Raw genomic sequence first — 18,385 nt, forward strand, 5'->3', positions numbered from 1 at the left:
ATTAATAATTTCAAGATTTCCCGCTCCTGAAGCCGCCATACACCCCCAAACCATTAAACCACCTCCACCATGTTTTACAGTAGCAACTGTGTTTCGTTCTTCAAGCTCTGTATTTGGTTTTCTGTACACTATGACCTTTCCATCGCACCCAAAAAGATTAAACTTGCTCTCGTCTGCAAAAATGACTGTTTTCCAAAATGATTCGGGCTGTTTTACATACATTTTTGCGAAGTTTAGCCTTTTCACTCGGTTTATTTTATTTATAAAGGGCTTCTTACGTGCAGTTCTTCCTCTGTAACTATGCCTTTTGAGTGTATTTCGAATTGTTTGTGTAGTAACTTCCTACCCTAAATATTCCATAGTGTTTTTACGAAGAATGGTCGCATTTGTCTTCGGAGTTTTCTGAACTTGATGCACTAGCCAACGCACATCTCCAACTGAAAGTGATTTTGGTCGACCAGATCTTGGTTTATTGTCAACAGTTTTCGTTTCTGTCCACTTTCTGATGATGAATTGTATAGTAGATCGTGGTCTATTTAATATTTCACTGATAGTTTTTTGAGTTAAACCATTCCTGTGGTGTTTTATTATCAAAACTTTTACCTCATCAGAAACCTCGTTTTGCTTACGACCCATTTTGACAAAAACTATATTTTCAATGAAATTAAATATTTGCTGTCAAGGGCAAAGCCTCCTTTACTAAATAAAACAGAAAAGGGGGATTCCCAAATAATATTTGAATTTGACTTTGATGATAGCACATCAATGATGAATACTTTTTTTGTTCTGTTTTTGGTGTTATTATATAAAATTGCATTTTTTGCGCTAAATAAATTTATTTTTTGAATTTATTTTAAAACATATTACGAAAAATAAACTATTGCATAAAACTGCATTATTTGTTTACTTTAAATTTTCTTCAATTACCCAAAATAAGTGAATTTATTATCAATTTTGCTAATGATGAATACTTTTTTTGACCGCTGTATGGAAGTTGTGGTTTTCGAACATTTAAGTACCTACTTATCGCGTAAATATCACCATACAATGTATGTGGTGAATATACTAGCACTTTTGTTCTTATTGCGAAACTTTAAAAATTGCCTACTTTCCGAGTCTAAAAACAACACTCGAACGACCTTCTCTATATACTGACTATTTGCTCAGTGAAAACAAAAAGAAAAAAATGTTGTTTGTGAGAATGTGTCTATACCAGTGACGAGCACACAATTGTAATTATGTGCTAGCTCATGGCCTTGCTTGGGATTACTTTCTTGTGTACGTACACTGTAATGTCCAAAAGTCTAAGTATTTTTGCCCATCACTAATCTATACGCTCAAAAACTCATCTTTTTTCTTTTGTAAGATAAACACAAGAGAATAGTGATCTGTCTGCAAACGAATAATCATTTGCAGCTAATGAAATAATTTTCCATTTAAAGAGTTTATAGTTTAATAACAAAAGAAAGATCCTTTTACCGTGGGAGAAGCTGATACAGGTTTTACAATAAACAAGGTTAGTTACGTTCAAAAATGCTCCGTTTGTGACTTACGTTAATATGTTGAAGAGAAACGTTACAAAAACACTTTGTGATTATTTTTTTTTTTTTTGTTTGTCTTAAAAAAGCCCCAAACGTATTATTTGTTATGCGGTCTAAAAACTAAAAAGTAACCTCGAAAAAGAAAATTTTTACAAAATCCTTAATTGTTTTCCATACCACTCCCCTAAGTTATTTTGTCCAAATTCTCTAGTTCTGTCGAGATTTTAGATCAGAAAACGTAAAAAACACTACTCTGCCACGTACACGCAAAAAATAATCCATTTCACATAAAGGAAATTTTCGACATCTAAACTGCTTTTGTGAAAAACTTTGCACTTCGTTTACGATGAAAGCCCATGATATTTGCAATAATTCATATAAGAATTTGTGACAAATATTAAAAATTTATTTAAGTTGTATGGGGTTTCAACTAGTTTTCTTCCTTTACGTATATGTTTTTTTAAATTTGATTGTGCATATTAAAAAGAATGTCACATTCAATTTAGTGTTGTAACAATTCAAACAATTCTATATTTGAACAACTCTTTATGGGTTTGTATTATGTATGATCTGCTTTATTCTTTTGCCTATAAATTGAACAAAAAATTACTTATGGGAATTGTTGTTTTCGCAAATTTAAATACCAAATAAGGAGCAGGGGCAAACTTCTCACAAATTAACGAGCACTCATCGATTAAAGTTTAAGCCCAATGATAAGGGGCCTCCTTTTTATAGCTAATTCCGTACAGCGTTCCGCAGTGTGGCACTTCTTTGACGTCTGCGTTACGGTGGCCTCTACTACGTTTATGGCTTATATTATGTTGAAGCGAAACGTTACATAATTGCAATAAAAAAGAAAAGAAAAACTTCGTTATAAAAGTATTTTGTTTGTCGAAAAAATATCCCAAACATTTTATTTTTTGTGTATATGTTGTACGTATATAAAATCAATCATTTTCAGATGCAATCATCTGCAATCCCATTGGTGACCCACTCTCTGTTGTAAATCAAAACAGTCGGGACGATATTCACAAAAAGAAATTTTGATAGATCTTTCATCTTTCTATGTTTACACAACTGCCCCCATTCCTCATGTAAATAAATGGAAGTGATTTTATAGTTGCATATTTGATTGACGGCTGTTAATGTTTTTGTTTTTGATTTTCTTTATTTCTAGGGTAAGTAGTGAAATACTTACCCATATTAATATGCAGCCGTCAACACCAAAACATACATTTAAAAATATACCACGGCCTTTCTTTCTATTTTATATGGGCCAATCAAATATTGTTGTTTTTAATGGAAACATTTTAGATATTGATTTTTAATGAAATGTTGGGAGATTTTGCATAAGTGCAAAAAAAGGGCAGACCCACAGAAAAACTGAAACAATTTCAGTTTCCTAATATGTATGTTGTTAATATTACCATCAGTTTCAAATTTCAAAAAAATTAAATTTATTATGAACTTATGCACTTATACGGAGAGAATTTTTCGACATAAATATAATGATTTCATTTCGGGTTCCATAGCCTTTTATTCACAAATATTATAAAATTAATTTTTACATTTATGAAAAATCATAAACATTTAAAAATTTTCATATCAGCTCCAAGTCATCCAACAAATATTAAAGGCTTGCTTGAAAAATCATAAACATTTAAAAAATTTCATGTCAGCTCTAAGTCATCGAACAAATAATAAAAGCTTGTGTTGTTTTAACTGTTCATTTTATTTATATATCGGGAACACTGGAGACCCCATGGAAATTCTTCTCATTTGCTCGTAAAATTCGTTGTCGTGAGTAAAGTATAGCGTTAGGATTTCTGTCGTTGTTGCTTTAAATTCTATCCCATCTTTTCTATTGTATTGCGAATCCCTCAAGTTATTTAACACTTCTGTTAGATATTAAACTGGAATTTTCTATGAAAAAAAATAGGAATATAATCTTTTGTATAAATTTCGTATGTTTATGAATTTTTTTTGCATACATATAATTTTTCATAATATATATAACGTTTTCATTGGGACGAAATCGAACATTTTTTCATAAATGTTATGACAAATTCATTAATATCATGAACATTTTTCTTTCTGTGTAGGGTAAATTTTGAATTAATTTTCCAATGACGTATACCATTTGTTTTGTACAAAATGTAGATACACAATACTTTCTTGTTTAATATTTGAGGTCCCTTTGCGCTCTACGACACAATAAATTAATTTTACACTGTAGATTGAAGTTTTTCGCATGTTCATTAAAAATACACAACCACATACTCGTAAATATGATCACAGGTGTATGATCTCACGCTCGTACAATTAATCTAAACAACCAAATGGTTCAGTTAATCGAGTCTAAAACAAATAGCCTGAATGCATTCGTTTTTAATTGTCGTTTGCTCAAATCTCACCCAATTACCTAGCACTTTGACATTTAACGAAGCGTTAGTGCTAGCGTCAGTTAGCATGATCACCTTCTCATCATCATCAGTAGCAAACGATTCCCAAGATTCATCGATATGCACCACAATTGATGGCAAATTGAAAAGAGTAACAAGTGCCACTTTGTCAATGCGGGACTGCATGCGGGTCGTTTTGCTTTTGCTAACAAAAGTCAAACAAATTCCAGTTAACAGCCTTCAAATTAACCATTAAACAAATAAACTTGTATAGACCAAGCGGCCAACAAACAGACGGACTGACAGACAGACTGGCTGGCTGACTGGCACAGAGATATGCAAAATATTCATTAAACTAAACAAACAAACAAACGAGCTGTGAAACAAAACCATCATAGCCAAAGAAACGAAACACCACTAAAGACGCACACAACTGGGCTTGAAATATATCGAACAGTTGTCAAGGCAATCCTAGAGATATGCCAGCTTTTGTCTTACCACAAACAAACCCAACGAAAGAGCCAATTACAATTCGCATTGTGCCCGTCTGTGCGTACCTCTTAAATGCGCAGTGCACAAAATATGTAATTGAAAAGATTCCGATGATGGATGTGCTTTCGTTGCAGCCATCATTCCAGTGAGTTGTCCAGTTCGGCTTAAGTGACGGACAGACATGGCATTTTACTAAATTATTTTAATAGCTGCTGGCAGAGACGACATTGGTGGAGTTTGGTGGAGCAAAACCTGTTACTTTTCTTCCACTTCGTCGTATGGCGTTTCGACTGAAGATAGAAAGTAAAACCAATTTCGATATTGAAAAAGAAAGTTGTTTTGAATATTGGTTTTTTGTACTCTAAGTTCATGTGTGAATAGAAATGATTTGTGAGCGAATCTCTTGCAAAACATTTCGGTATTTGAAAACTACGAGCTTATCAATTATGCATTAAAGGCTTTTACAGGAGAGAAGGAAAACGATCCAATGAGTCGAATAGCTTCAGGTTCCTCTTTCCAGTTTAATCCACACGAGTTTTCATCGCTTACCAAGAGTTTATGTTATTCTTGATTATTCATTTCGTAGTAATAAGGAATTTGTGTTTTTGGCCATTTCATAGGCACTAATGTCGTCGTGTTTCACCATTGACTGCTTTCAACACTTCCACTCAGCGATATTGGTGATGATGCCACCACAATGGTAACATGTGGCTGGCAATATTTTTTTATTCGAACGAGAAGTAATCCAGCCAATATGGAATTTGTTGTTGGGTAAATGTAATATGGCCAAATATCATAACAAGTGCGAGTTCGGACAATTTTAGCCGAAGTGGATTTGTTCGAAACTGATGTTCCACTTTTTAGACACTTAAGTACTTTGTATAAAAACTAAAGTTACTGTCGATGGATTTCAGTGAAGGTTTATTGAATTGACCTTAGCATCCGGCCCATATGTTATTGTTATGTGAAAATGTGATTAATCGATAGACCAACTTCAATCCCTTCATGTAGAGATGACTTGGATAGACTACTAATGAACTTGGGTAAGATTAAGTTGAAGACCCACTACCAAGCAACTCACTTGCCGAGGTGCTTCTTCTGAACGTACGAGTCTAATCTAATCAGCTTTATCAAACCCCCAAACAGCCTATTTATACCCTACACCACCACTTTGGTATAGGGTATTATAACTTTGTGCATTTGTTTGCAACGCTAAGATTCTACCCATCGGCTTAGAATCACGTCCCGATTCGATTATATATATATATATATATATATATATATATATATATATATATATATATATATATCCTTTTTTTCGGCTGTAGTATTCAGAATTAGCATGAGGTGTTTCATATGCCGTCCCAATATATGTGCAAAATTTGATCAAAATCGGTTTAGGTATAGCTCTAATATATAACTTTCATCCGATCCGACTTTTAAGGCTATAGAAGCCACAGTTTAACAAAATTTTGCATAAGATGTTTTATTTGACGTCCCAACAAGTGTGCCAAATTTCATTAAAATCGAATCCGATTTGATATAGCTCCCATATAGGTTTGATGTTGTAGAAGCCTTATCTTTGCAAAATTTTGCATGACGTGTTTTATATGACGTTCCAATATGTGTGCAAAATTTCATGAAAATCTGTCCATTTATATCTTTCATCCGACATATAGTTTTAAGCTGTAGTAGCCACAATTTTGGTCCGGCCTTTACAAAATTTGGCATGATGTATTTCATTTGACTTCCCAACATGTGCGCACAATTTCATCAAAATCGGTCCAGATTTACATGTAGCTCCCATATATGTCTATTTTAGTTGTTATACGCTAATAAGACTGGAATAGCCGCAATGTTGGTCCTCTCTTGCAAGGTTCTATTCGATATTTCAATTGGTATACAAAGTTAAAGTCCATAGGTTATATATATTAAAAGTAGTACGTAGACTCGGTGGTGTATGGTATTATATAATCAGCTCCGCCCGAATTTTGCCTTTCTTTACTATTAATTTTTTTTTTAATTTGTTAATTTTTAAGTCAATTTTTTCATTACAGTCGGAACTTACAATTCCAATGAATATGGTACACATAGCATTTTTTTTAAATGACCTTCCCTATTCATTCTTGGAGATTAACTCAATATTGTTTCTTAGCCGAAGTACTTTTGTCGCTTTGGGCATAATATGCGAGAGTACTTCGCGAGTACTTCGCAAACACGTACATATTTTGCCTTAGACTGATAGTTTTGCGAATATAAAACAACAGTCGAAGAAATGAGGGCCTTATCCGTTTCATGAGTGGTAGTTCACCCCTTTTTTTTATGGAAAAGAACACCTTTATTGTTGACACAATGTGTTCTTTATTTGTATTTCTTATACGATTCTCGACAATGATGAATGGCTTTTTGAGATCCCCTTCTTGTGTATTTCACCTGCCCCTTGCCTCGAGCACTTCCAGTACCCTCTCAGCAGGTACTCCCCAGTTGCCCATTTGTAGTCGCATTGCAAATAACAGAGGCTTGTCGTTGAATAGCAACTTGCGACTGCAGTGTTTCGTTGACAGCGTGGCGTTCAGTGTCTCAAACCGAATTTAATGGAAATTTATGTAAAGTCGCATTTTATGTTTGCGAAATCGCTATGGAAGAACAAAAAGACAAACAAGCTCCTCAATGGTGATGAATATGTAAATAACGCTAGAATGAATGATTCCAACAACACAAATGGGGGGATGTGGTAATGCGATGACAAAAGAAATATTTTAGCGCAATAATATTCGTTATTCATGCAAGAGTTCGTAGGGTATGACGATTTTAGAATTCAAGGAATTTACTGCTTATACACGACTACCGATCAATAAAATCTGAAATGGACATCTACAGAACAAATGTTACATTAACATCATTATGGCATTAAGTTTAACAAATGTTCAATCAGAACTGTTCTAGAAAATCTTATAAAATTATATAAATCCATTAAGGATCAGGGGCAAACTTCTCACATATCAATGTGTGCTATTCGATTCAAGTTTAAGTTCATTGATAAGGGCCTCTTTGTATGGTCGAGTCCGAACAGCGTGCCGCAGTGCGACACTTTTTTGGGAGGAAGTTTTACACGAGGAGAAATATTTAGGAGGAGATAACCGTCGCTAAAAATTTTTGTCTGATGTTCTCGCCAGGATTTAAACCCAAGCGCTCAACGTCATAAGCAGACATGCTAACTTCTGTGCTACGGTGGCCTTCATCTTAACCATCAAGGGACCTCCTTTGTACAGACGAGTACGAACGGCGTGCCGCAGTGCGACACATCTTTGGGGAAAAGAACTTACATGACATAGAACCTCACTAATGTCGCCAGTATTAGGAGGAGGTAACCGTCGCTGAAAATTTGAGTCTGATGATCTCCCCAGGATTCGAATCCAGCCCCCACCTTAACCATCAATTCGGGACCGTTAATAATGATCATCGAAATTTCCAGCAAATTGCAACTGATTGGAATGAGGGTAGTTGACATTCTACTTAGCAATACCGTCAGAGTTTACAAACTGATCCCCATCATTTTGTCATGGAAATAGTTACTTTTACATACTTACAGGCCTGGTTTATTACACTTTATGTTTGTGTGCGTATGTATTCTATACGTAATGAGAGCTTAAACGTACAATTAATTGCATTGGCCACTGTCTGGCAGAGCCAATATGAACATACATTTTTACATGTATGAGTATGAATGTGTAAATGTGTGCACATTTACGCATGAACGTGCATTTGTGCATAGTCAGATGGAGGTTGACCTCGTTTCATCGCGCTCACTGCAGTGCGCGGGTGTGTTCAAATACTTGTGGCAGCCAAGTAGGCACACGCGTTGCTCATTTGTTACTGGTCGCCATATCGTGGGTTAGCTGCAATTGCAGCCATTCAATTAATTACCAACTCTTTTTGGGCAGAAGAATGGATGGGATTGGACGGACGAAACTTATGCACGTATCTTCAATAATTGTTTGGAGAAGCATTGCGATTTTAACGCAGCATTAATTCCCATGAACTGGTGGAAATTCTAGGAATCGTCCATCTTGATGGAATCTCAAAAATCGAGGATATAATTGGTATATTGTTGTCATATCCGTTCACATGCGAACCCAAAGCTGTTCCTTTTGACATTGGAAACTCAGGCACGTTCTATTATCTTTGCTAATGGTGGTTTCATCATCTACCGCCTGATATCAGATTCTGGTTGATGGCAGTGGATACGCTTGAGCCCATTGCCATTACCTTTGCGATGGCGCATAGAGTATCTACTTTGGTGGTGGCGTTCAACGCGTTTGTCAGTAACGCCATGAAACTTCTGCATATGAGGTCGTCCATTATACACAATACACCATAGACATGTACAACCATACCATCGTTCTAACATACACAGAAAAAAAATTAAACTTAGAACTTTTGCTATTAACTGAGGACTTTTCCACCTAAGATCTTGGTAAAAAAAAATGCAGAAATTTTCTTATTCGATGGAAATTTTGCAAATTTGCCCATAAACATTCCATTATGGAATGGCGTGAAATTTTGCACACATATTTTTTATTGATGTAGGTTTTTGGGGATTGCGTATGGACGTCGTCGGTTCATATTTGGATAAAGGCTCCCTCAGATATGATGATGAACATCGCTTTATCGGATGAACATCGCTTAATCGTCTGAGAATTTTACGATGATCAAGAGTATATACCTACCAAGTAATCGTTATTCCGAGAGGTTGAATGACATACGAATATATTGCCCATTCCATAGTGATGGTTATAACCACCAGCACTATATTTGTAAATCATAACAATAATTTTTGTCGCTGTATGTATTTTTACTCATTTATAGTAAGCTTGACAAATAAGCCAAGCGTTAAGGCTCACGTAATATGAGGTAAATCTTCGAAGTAAACAAAAACACCCCGCCGCACCAGTAACAAAGTCAGACGAAAATATTCAAATCTCACGTAATCATAACTTTGTAACACTAAAAACAGTTGATTACAATTTAAAGAAAATCGTCTACGGCGTTTGGGGCTCATTCCGCCATTCCCCTGGTGGTGGGAAGTTTGCCGTCACAAATATGGGTGGGTCGTTCGTTTGACGTTGTTGGTTGTTGGTTCATGCTTTGCGTTTTGCATGATGGACTTTGGCGTCGTTATTTTTACATTTCAGCATTTTTCTTGTGATGATTCCCTGAAATGTGATGGTCGGTGGTCCGAGTCAGAAGGTGTTCCTCGTTCTCAGGTAATCAGCTAGCTAGCTGACTGTCCCACCGCAAACGGTGTGTGGTGTGGTTTGCCATTCTTTTTCCAATGGGAAAACTTTAGTCATGTGAACAAAATTCTTATTTTTGTAGCTCGAAACGTCCCTCGGTGTGCTGATGGTTAGTTTGCAAAGAAATGGGAAGTGAATTAAGATTATATTTCCATTCTCCATATACTCCATAAACTGGATACATTAATTAAATGTCTGTAGACAACCGGCAAAATGCACTGAAGTGGAACAATGACAAAGGGTATGGAATTTACGAGACACTCTGTTAAAAGTGACATGGGAAGATGTTCTCCCATATGCCCAACTGTTTTGAGAAACCTTAAACTAAAAATTCCCTGGAATCAAAATGTAGCCAAGCATAAGCTATTACATCAGCAGATCCAGAATTTGATGTTTTCCCAACGAATATACTCTCGCTTTGTTTCTTTACTGTTGTAGTGTTTCCTTTTATGTTTATTGTTTGCATTGTTTTTGAAATAAGAAATTTGTTTTTATCGAATATTGCGATGCAGCGTCGACTAATTTGGGAAGTGATCGCAATTAGGTCATGTTTGTGTTTCTTTTATTCGTTTGTATTCTCGTCATTTCACTTTTCCTAAAAAACGCAGCAAGCTGGCGTGTGGGTTAGCCCCAGCCCCAGGGAAGAAATTGTGAGCCGCTTACCAAGCAAACAACACCCACCCCCATGATTTCAAGTTCAAGCGAATAAATTTATCGTTTCAATTATAAGTGTTGGCAATTTCAAATATTAACCACTTTGCAAATATGGTAATACTTTTTATTCTTCTTCTCTAATCTTTTGGCGAGAGTGGTGACGACGAGCTTTCGCAGCACAGCCACAGCCACTGAAGATGATTTCACACGTCAAGTGTTTAACGACCGGAAAAAACAATTTGACTGTCTGTCCATGGTGCAGACGTCTGTAGTTTGTGAAAGAAGTTTGATTACTATTTGGGGGAAGCTGATGATTGCCACATGAAGGTTGTCTAATAATTCGCAGATCGAATCGTGAACATTTAAATGAGACTTGATTTAAGATGCAGAAAATTATTCTTGCTTTGAAATCCACAAAGAAAAGGGAATAACACAAGCCGGTTTGCCAATTTTCATAGAAATCAAATGAAAAATTCGGTTTCAGAGTTATCAAGAATTCCAATCAGGAAATGTAGGCAAAATTTTCTATAAACGTAAAATTTTGGGAAATTTGCGTATAAAAATAAAAGTTTTAATACATACAATGAAAACAAAAAATTGTCGCAAAATTTAAGATTTTTCCTTATTCGTAGGATTTTAGCAATGAAAACGGGTCAAGAACCAAAACTTTAAAATGAAGATGTTATATTTAAATTAAATTTCTTATTTACTAACGGACATGACCATCCGTTTCAAATTTTGATTGCTGATTGATTCTTATTTGACTTCATAGGTGACTCTCTAATGAAGATTTTTTGATAAAATCTTTTTTTTTTTTAACTTATCATCTTATTTTAATCTACTATTTAAAACAAAAATTCCTTTATATGAAGACAATTTTTTTTTTACCAAACGGAATGTTTCCTTAAAAAGTTGAAAAATTGATCATCTATAAATTAAGTATGCTGATGTTTGGCTCGAATCTTTAAAATTAAGACAAACATTTTTTCAGTGCATTAATAAATTTTCAAAAAATTTTTCTTATCAATAAAATCATAGGGTAGCCAAATAAGGGGACGTTTAAAAAACGACAAATTTGCCCTTTAGTAGCACAACGGCTGTGCTAACCGTACAACCAGACCAGTTGTGAGTCTCCCACCCAGTAGTCACATTTCGACTTAATTTTGGAAGAAAACAAAAAACAATTTATCTGTGATTTAAAAGCAGATAAATATTCAGTCATTAATGTGTACTCGTGTTCTGTTTGGGGTCTAAACGTTCACACTCAAAGCTTATGATCTATTAAAAACTGCATTTGCTAAAACCATTTTTATTTTTTATCAAAAATGTTGCTACACATTTGTGAGTGCCAAAAATTGTTGTTTTATTCATATTTTAATGTTTTTTTTTTTTTGCTATCTTGTTATCTCAACTATTTGTCTGTGTTCGTATAGCCATCATCTCCTTCTGACCCCCAAGACTACTCTTCGCCGCTTCACAACTTTAGACAATTTGTTTGAATTTAAAGTCTTCCGTATTTCGTGGATGTGAACTTCCCAATCCATTTTCTCATCTATTTTTACTTAATCTGTGATGAAGAAGTGGATGGCAAAGTCGATGTGCCGTGTCATGGCGTTGTTTTGTGCGTCCTCTGTTTTCGTGTGTTTTGCAGACGCGCCAACATTGGGTTGGTCTCTAGATATACGAGCAAGCAGTCATGTTTGTGGCGTTGTTTTCTTTTTCTGGCAAACCAAAACAAAAATCGTCCGTCCGAAGTCAATGACATTTGAAGTTAAGACAGGAAAAGGAAAAAACGTAAAACTCGCCAAGAAAATCTCCTTAGACATTATGAATAGACCACAAAATTAGGAGTTTGAATGGAATAATCTCCGCCTGGCCATCAAATAGGATAGCTTGACAAACAAACAATGAGTTAATCTACTGATATTTAAAGAAATATAAAAGTGAAAGGGGTTATGGTTTGCAGGAGGCAAAACCTGAATAATCCCCTTTAGTGTTCAATAACGACCTAAAAATTCTTGGAGCAAAATTGTTTATTCAAACCACTGACAATTCGTTAATTTTTGTACTCAGTGCAATAATCTGAACGTTAACCCTTCGATCACGATGAGGTCTCTAGGGACCTTTTCCAATTTTATTTAGCTGTAGCAAACAAGAACGTCAAAACTTCATGTATTGCATAAATTAATTGTTCTTAATCGATTAAAACCGGATTTGACCCGATTCATTGATCTTGAACGATTTTGCACAGTTTCGTCGAAGTCTTTTAGTGTTGTATAGAGATTTCAATAGATATTAGGTAAAAATATTTTAAATTTCGGGTTTTCGATTAAAAAATGCCATAAACAACACTCAAATAGGTTATTATGCCAGATCGGATAAAGTCTTTCATTCGCACCCATATAAATACCCTGATGAACCGTCTTAAGTATTTAAGCCCCATATTTTTTTATCCGATTTGGCCAAAATTTGCAACAATGAGTTTTATAAGGCCCCTGGACATCCGTGCTAAATATGGTCCGTCTGCCGATTCATGGTCAAGACCCCATAAAGGACGCATTTATTGCACGATTTCTATGCGATTTGGAACAGTTAAATGTATTAGACTTGACGACAATCGTCCGAATTATAATGTAGACAGGACAATATTTGGATTTATCTGCTGTGCAGACCGATCTGACGAATAAAAGTCGATCAGACCAGGGGTTCAATTCTGTTTCTATAAAAAGACAAAATGAAAAGTTTTTTTTTTTTTTAATTTTCATGACCTATTAAAGACATTTTGTCACCATGAATTCGTATGAAAAGAAAAATGTAAAATATTTTTTTCGTTTCATGTTTTCATAGAAATAGCCCGCGGACCACATTAAAATTATTTTTCATAAGTACAAAATTTTAATAAAATTTTGTCAAGTGACAAAGTTTCAGCGTAATATTTTTAAAGACAAAACTTTGTCACAATTCAGCGTAACATTCTCTTCAGCCCGGGCCGGACCCCATTTGAATTTTTGAAGATAAAATTTCATTACATTTTTTTTTAAGACAAAATTTCATTAAAATGACAAAATTTTATTAAAATTTTTCCTAAAGACAACATTTCAATAAACTTTTTTTAAAGACTACATTCTAAAGATTTTTTTTCTCAAGTCTATATATCAGTGAAAATTTTTCTAAAGACAAACTTTTGCCCTGCCTACTTCGAAATTATTTTATGAAGCCAAAATTTCAATAAATTTTTTGGGTCTGCTCAATGCATTTTGCGGCACTACATTTTGCTTAGACATTTTTAAAGTTTTTTATAATGCTTTTCTGTTCCAAATAGAAACAAAATGAAAAATCACAAAATAAAATTTTCTCCATGTAAAGATAAAATTTGAAAGACAGTTTTTTCTAAAGGCAAAGTATAAATAAAATATTGTCTAAAGGCAAAATGTTGCCCAGGCCCGGGCATCCTCAAAATATTTTTTTCTAAAAGAAAGGTTTTGATAAATTTCAATAACATTTCATAGACAATTTTCAATAAACATTTTAAAGACAAAATTTTAACCCACTACGTCGAATCCCAGGCCAATTTGGATGAAATTTTATTTATTCATAATTTAGAACATATATATTGACATAGTAATTATATTAAATTTTTTAAAAAAGATTTTTTTTAAAGAATATTTAAAAAAATTTGTTTTGAAGAAATAAAAAATCTTTTTTTCCTACGCTAAAAAGTAATTACAAAAAAATAATTGTTTTAATATTTTATAACCATTTAGCGAAGAAAGGTGGATTTAATTACATTGACATAAAACAGCACCTGCTGGCTCATCGCCATTAATTTGTTTTTTTTTTTATTTTTGAATCCATCAAATGTACTAACTAAAAACGGATTCCAGAAATCTCACTCCTAAGAATTTGGGAAAAATTTTCGTCGGATATTTTTGCCGCCTTTCGACAAGCCAATAACTAACATATGAAAATCACTTTTCAAAATAGCACATGTATTCTTTCTGATAAAAACATAAAGGAATCAAATTTATGATGTAACCACCTTCCTCAAAACGTTAACAATTTTTATGCATTAATAAAATCAGATTTGCGCACGTTTTTAGGTGAATCGTATTCATCATTTAATGATGAATCGTATATAAATTGACAGTTTTGACAAAAATTTTAAATTACATGTGAATACAAAAAGTGGCATGCCATAAGACAACTACATGCCGTGTAATAGCGGCTTTATCTGTGTACCATAAGGTTTAATACTCTATTCGTCTTTTCAAGTGAATAACTGTCAAACTCCATATAAAAAAATAGAAATGAAATATGTGTTAAAAAGTACTAATTTTACGCTTACTATAGCACTTAAAAACAAAAAATTCTAGTGTAATATTAAGGCAAGATTGTGTGTATCAACACAAAATGTCTTATATGTTTACAAAAATTATATTTTGTCAACGTTTTTATACGTATTCCAATGGTAGAACAGATAATCCTGCTCAAGGCTCTATTACACGGCACGTAGTTGTCTTATGACATGTCAAATGTAGCACATGTTGAGTTGTACATGTCGTGTGATACAAACGAAACTAACATATGAAAATCACTTTTCAAAATAGCACATGTATTTGTTCTCGATTAGAGCGTGCTCTATTCCTTCTGACAAAAACATAAAGAAATCAGCTGTTTTATGTTGTCAGTCGAATGAAAGTAACCCAAATTAAATTGTTTTCACAAATTTATGATTTACCCAGTTTTCTCACAACTTTAACAATTATTACGCATAAAAAAATGATGAATCGTATGTAAATTGACAAACATTTTCAATTACATGTGAATACAAAAAGTGACATGCCATAAGACATCTACATGCCGTGTAATAGCGCCTTTAAGATGCAGTTATTTTACATGGTGTTTTTTTATTACAAATTTAACTGTCAAATAAACCAACTTTAAAGGTGCATTAAGTTTTGTGAATACGGGTATTTGTATCAAATATCAACAAAATAAAAAAATTAGTAATTTTATAAATAAATCTTTCATAATTGTTAATTTTTTTAAATTGCTAGCAAATTTTTTGCTTTGCAGACGGTTTATTCATTAAATAAATGTTTTGCATTTATCCTCTTTTAGTACTTGTAGTATTCTCATTCCGATTGAATGATGACACCATATGTTTTCTATTTTATACGCTTACCAATAATGGGATAAGCCAAGCCGCTTAGTTAGTATTTTTCTCCATAAGAAAATGAGCGAGAAAATTCACTTTGGGTAAACAAACAAACCATGAGCATTTATGAGATTGTGAGAGAGCTTCCATGTAGAAGATAAAACAGTTAACGTTCTTAAATAAATATTATGTTAACTGTAAGCTAATTTTTTATAATTCATAATCGATTAACCACGGCTAAAACTATTCGAACAAGTTTCTCTTGTGTTCTATACAGATGTGGGTATTTCTCCAAACATTCCTAGTTCAACGTGTTCTTGTATCGTCTTGATGTGGTTTTGTCACGTCTTCATATGTGATAGCAAAGATAAAAGAAGCGTTGTAAGCGTTGGAGTAAGTAGAACATGGTGTACTTCAAATGTAGAACTGTGACATTGGTGTGGAAAACAAAATTGGCCGTATTGTTTGTTCGATTTGTCGCGGTATAGATTTAAACAATGATACCATCTATCACTTAGCTGGGACAATAGGAGACAGCAGCCAAAGAATAGGTTCATGAGCATTTGAAGTGATCACTTTCATTTTGTTTTCTCTTGTGGAAACAATGGGCATTATAAACAACGGCCTTTAGAACTTCAAGCAAGTTTTGGCAAAAAAAAGTTGCGATAGCCATTAACCATTGCCGTACAATTAGATTCTCTGCTCCTTGAAGCTTTCGCAATGAAATACCTTCAGTGAATCTGTAATTTGAATACTGGAGGTTTTTTGCTTTTGTAATCTGGGTTCTATGTCATCCATTCGTTTTCACCCATGACATCGGCATGGGTGGATGGTAACGATTTTACAAGATGAATCGTTAGAGAATACAACGTCACCTTATTAGTCATTAGCATGCCCACCCTTAAGCATCAGTGCTGTTACTTGTTTTGATGCACAACGCTTTGTGATTCACTCTTTCAGCCTCAACAAATGCTAAGGGTCGAGTGAAGTCATAAGTTGGTTTCACGGTTGTCCTGGATGGTTGGAATGACGACGATTGTGTACTGAATGAAACTCTGTGTCGACTTTGTCGTCCTTTCCCTGAGTTTATTTTATAGTCAGAGTGTATTTGCAACTTTGAATAATGGATTTACTTTGTATTTTGTTTTTTTTGCAGACACATCACCGCTCTTCCAATGAGGAACGTGTGCCCAACCCACATTCGGCACATGATATCAGCCACAGCATAGGACACTCATCTCATCATGGCACACATCACAGTCTGCAGCATTCTGGCCGCGCAACCTTGCGACATTCCATATCGGCTACGTCGAGTAGCACCCCTGCATCGCCTCAATTGAGTGGAATCATAACAGCATCGGGGGGTCAGCTACTGTCCAATGGTCACCATTACCAATCACAGTCATCGTCACAATCGTCTATTGTGTCGACTATACCAGCCTCGCAAAGGCTGCTGGAAGACGTTCTATCCAAGGGTGATCCTTATCCTATGATTGTGTTACCTGCCAGTGGTTACTGGGTGGATGGTACTGAGCATGAGTGCACATACGATTCACGTGGCGCCCCAATACTGCCACAAACAACATGGATGGCAAAATTTGAAACAGACGATACGGCTAAATGCTATCGGCGTTTCTATGCTGGCCGAGAGCACTCGAATTTGGTGGGACACGACGAACTGCTGGGTCCTGTACTGATTTCGATTAAATCGGAGAATGTCGCCAACCAAGAGCACATTCGCATCCTGTTGCGCCTAAAGACGGGCACTATGCATGAGCTAATACCAATGTCCTGCGTGGCCCCCCATCCCAGCCCCAATAAGATGGTTCGATTGCTGAAGGACAATGTCAACGTTGACAGTTTCATGCCCGTATTGTGCCCAAAAGCCTCCCAACTGATTGGTGTCTACGACGAACATGTTCTAGTATCCAATTTCAAATTCGGCGTTTTATACCAAAGATATGGCCAAACCACCGAGGAAGAGCTCTTCAGTAATAACAAATCCTCGCCTGCCTTTGAGGAGTTCCTCGACGTGTTGGGCCAGCGCATCAGGCTGAAAGACCACAAGGGATATCGCGGTGGCTTGGATATACAAAATGGCCATACCGGAGATACTGCCATCTATGAAGTGTTCAAAGAGCGAGAAGTTATTTTTCACGTTTCCACCATGCTGCCCCACACGGAGGGTGATCCGCAACAATTGCAACGCAAACGACACATTGGCAATGACATCGTGGCCATTGTTTTCCAAGAATCGAATACACCATTCTCGCCAGACATGATAGCCAGCCACTTCCTGCACGCTTTCATTGTTATTCAACCGCTAGAGCCCAACACCCCGAATACCCGTTACAAAGTAAGTGTAACGGCACGCGATGACGTACCTTTCTTCGGGCCGACGTTGCCAAACCCCGCTGTGTTCCGCAAGGGCCAGGAATTTAAGGAATTCATTTTGACGAAATTGATCAACGCAGAGAACGCCTGCTACAAAGCGGAGAAATTTGCTAAACTAGAACTAAGGACTCGAACGTCTCTTTTACAAAATCTGGTTGATGAGCTGAAAGAGAAGACTAGAGAATTTCTGGGAGCAGATCTTTCCGGCACTGTTGCTGTCAGTCCCATACCGGAAACGCCAAAGGCGGACACTACCACGGCGGGATCGCGTTTTATTGACACCGTCAAAAAAGCTTTGATTTCTCGCGTACGTTCGCAAAGCGTGGACACCAGTAATATCGCAAACGGAGAGAAGTTCTGTGTATCAACCAAAATGAATACATCCGCTACCAGCACTCATTCGAAGAAAGATACGAGTCTAACTGAAACGCCTAACCTAAACGTAAG

At 35.4% G+C, this 18,385-nt stretch overlaps 1 protein-coding gene across 7 annotated transcripts in view; it reads left to right on the plus strand.

The window, feature by feature from the left end:
* LOC106083842 (rap1 GTPase-activating protein 1) overlaps positions 1–18,385 on the plus strand; it is a 125,881-nt gene that overhangs the window by 104,979 nt on the left and 2,517 nt on the right. For all 7 annotated transcript variants that reach the window (XM_059364189.1, XM_059364190.1, XM_059364191.1 and 4 more), the window contains one exon: positions 16,701–18,380. In XM_059364189.1, coding sequence (XP_059220172.1) covers positions 16,701–18,380 — 1,680 coding nt within the window. The remainder of the gene's footprint in view (positions 1–16,700; positions 18,381–18,385) is intronic.

This window comes from Stomoxys calcitrans, chromosome 3 (genome assembly GCF_963082655.1).
Source record: "Stomoxys calcitrans chromosome 3, idStoCalc2.1, whole genome shotgun sequence".
NCBI classification, from domain to species: Eukaryota; Metazoa; Arthropoda; class Insecta; order Diptera; family Muscidae; genus Stomoxys; species Stomoxys calcitrans.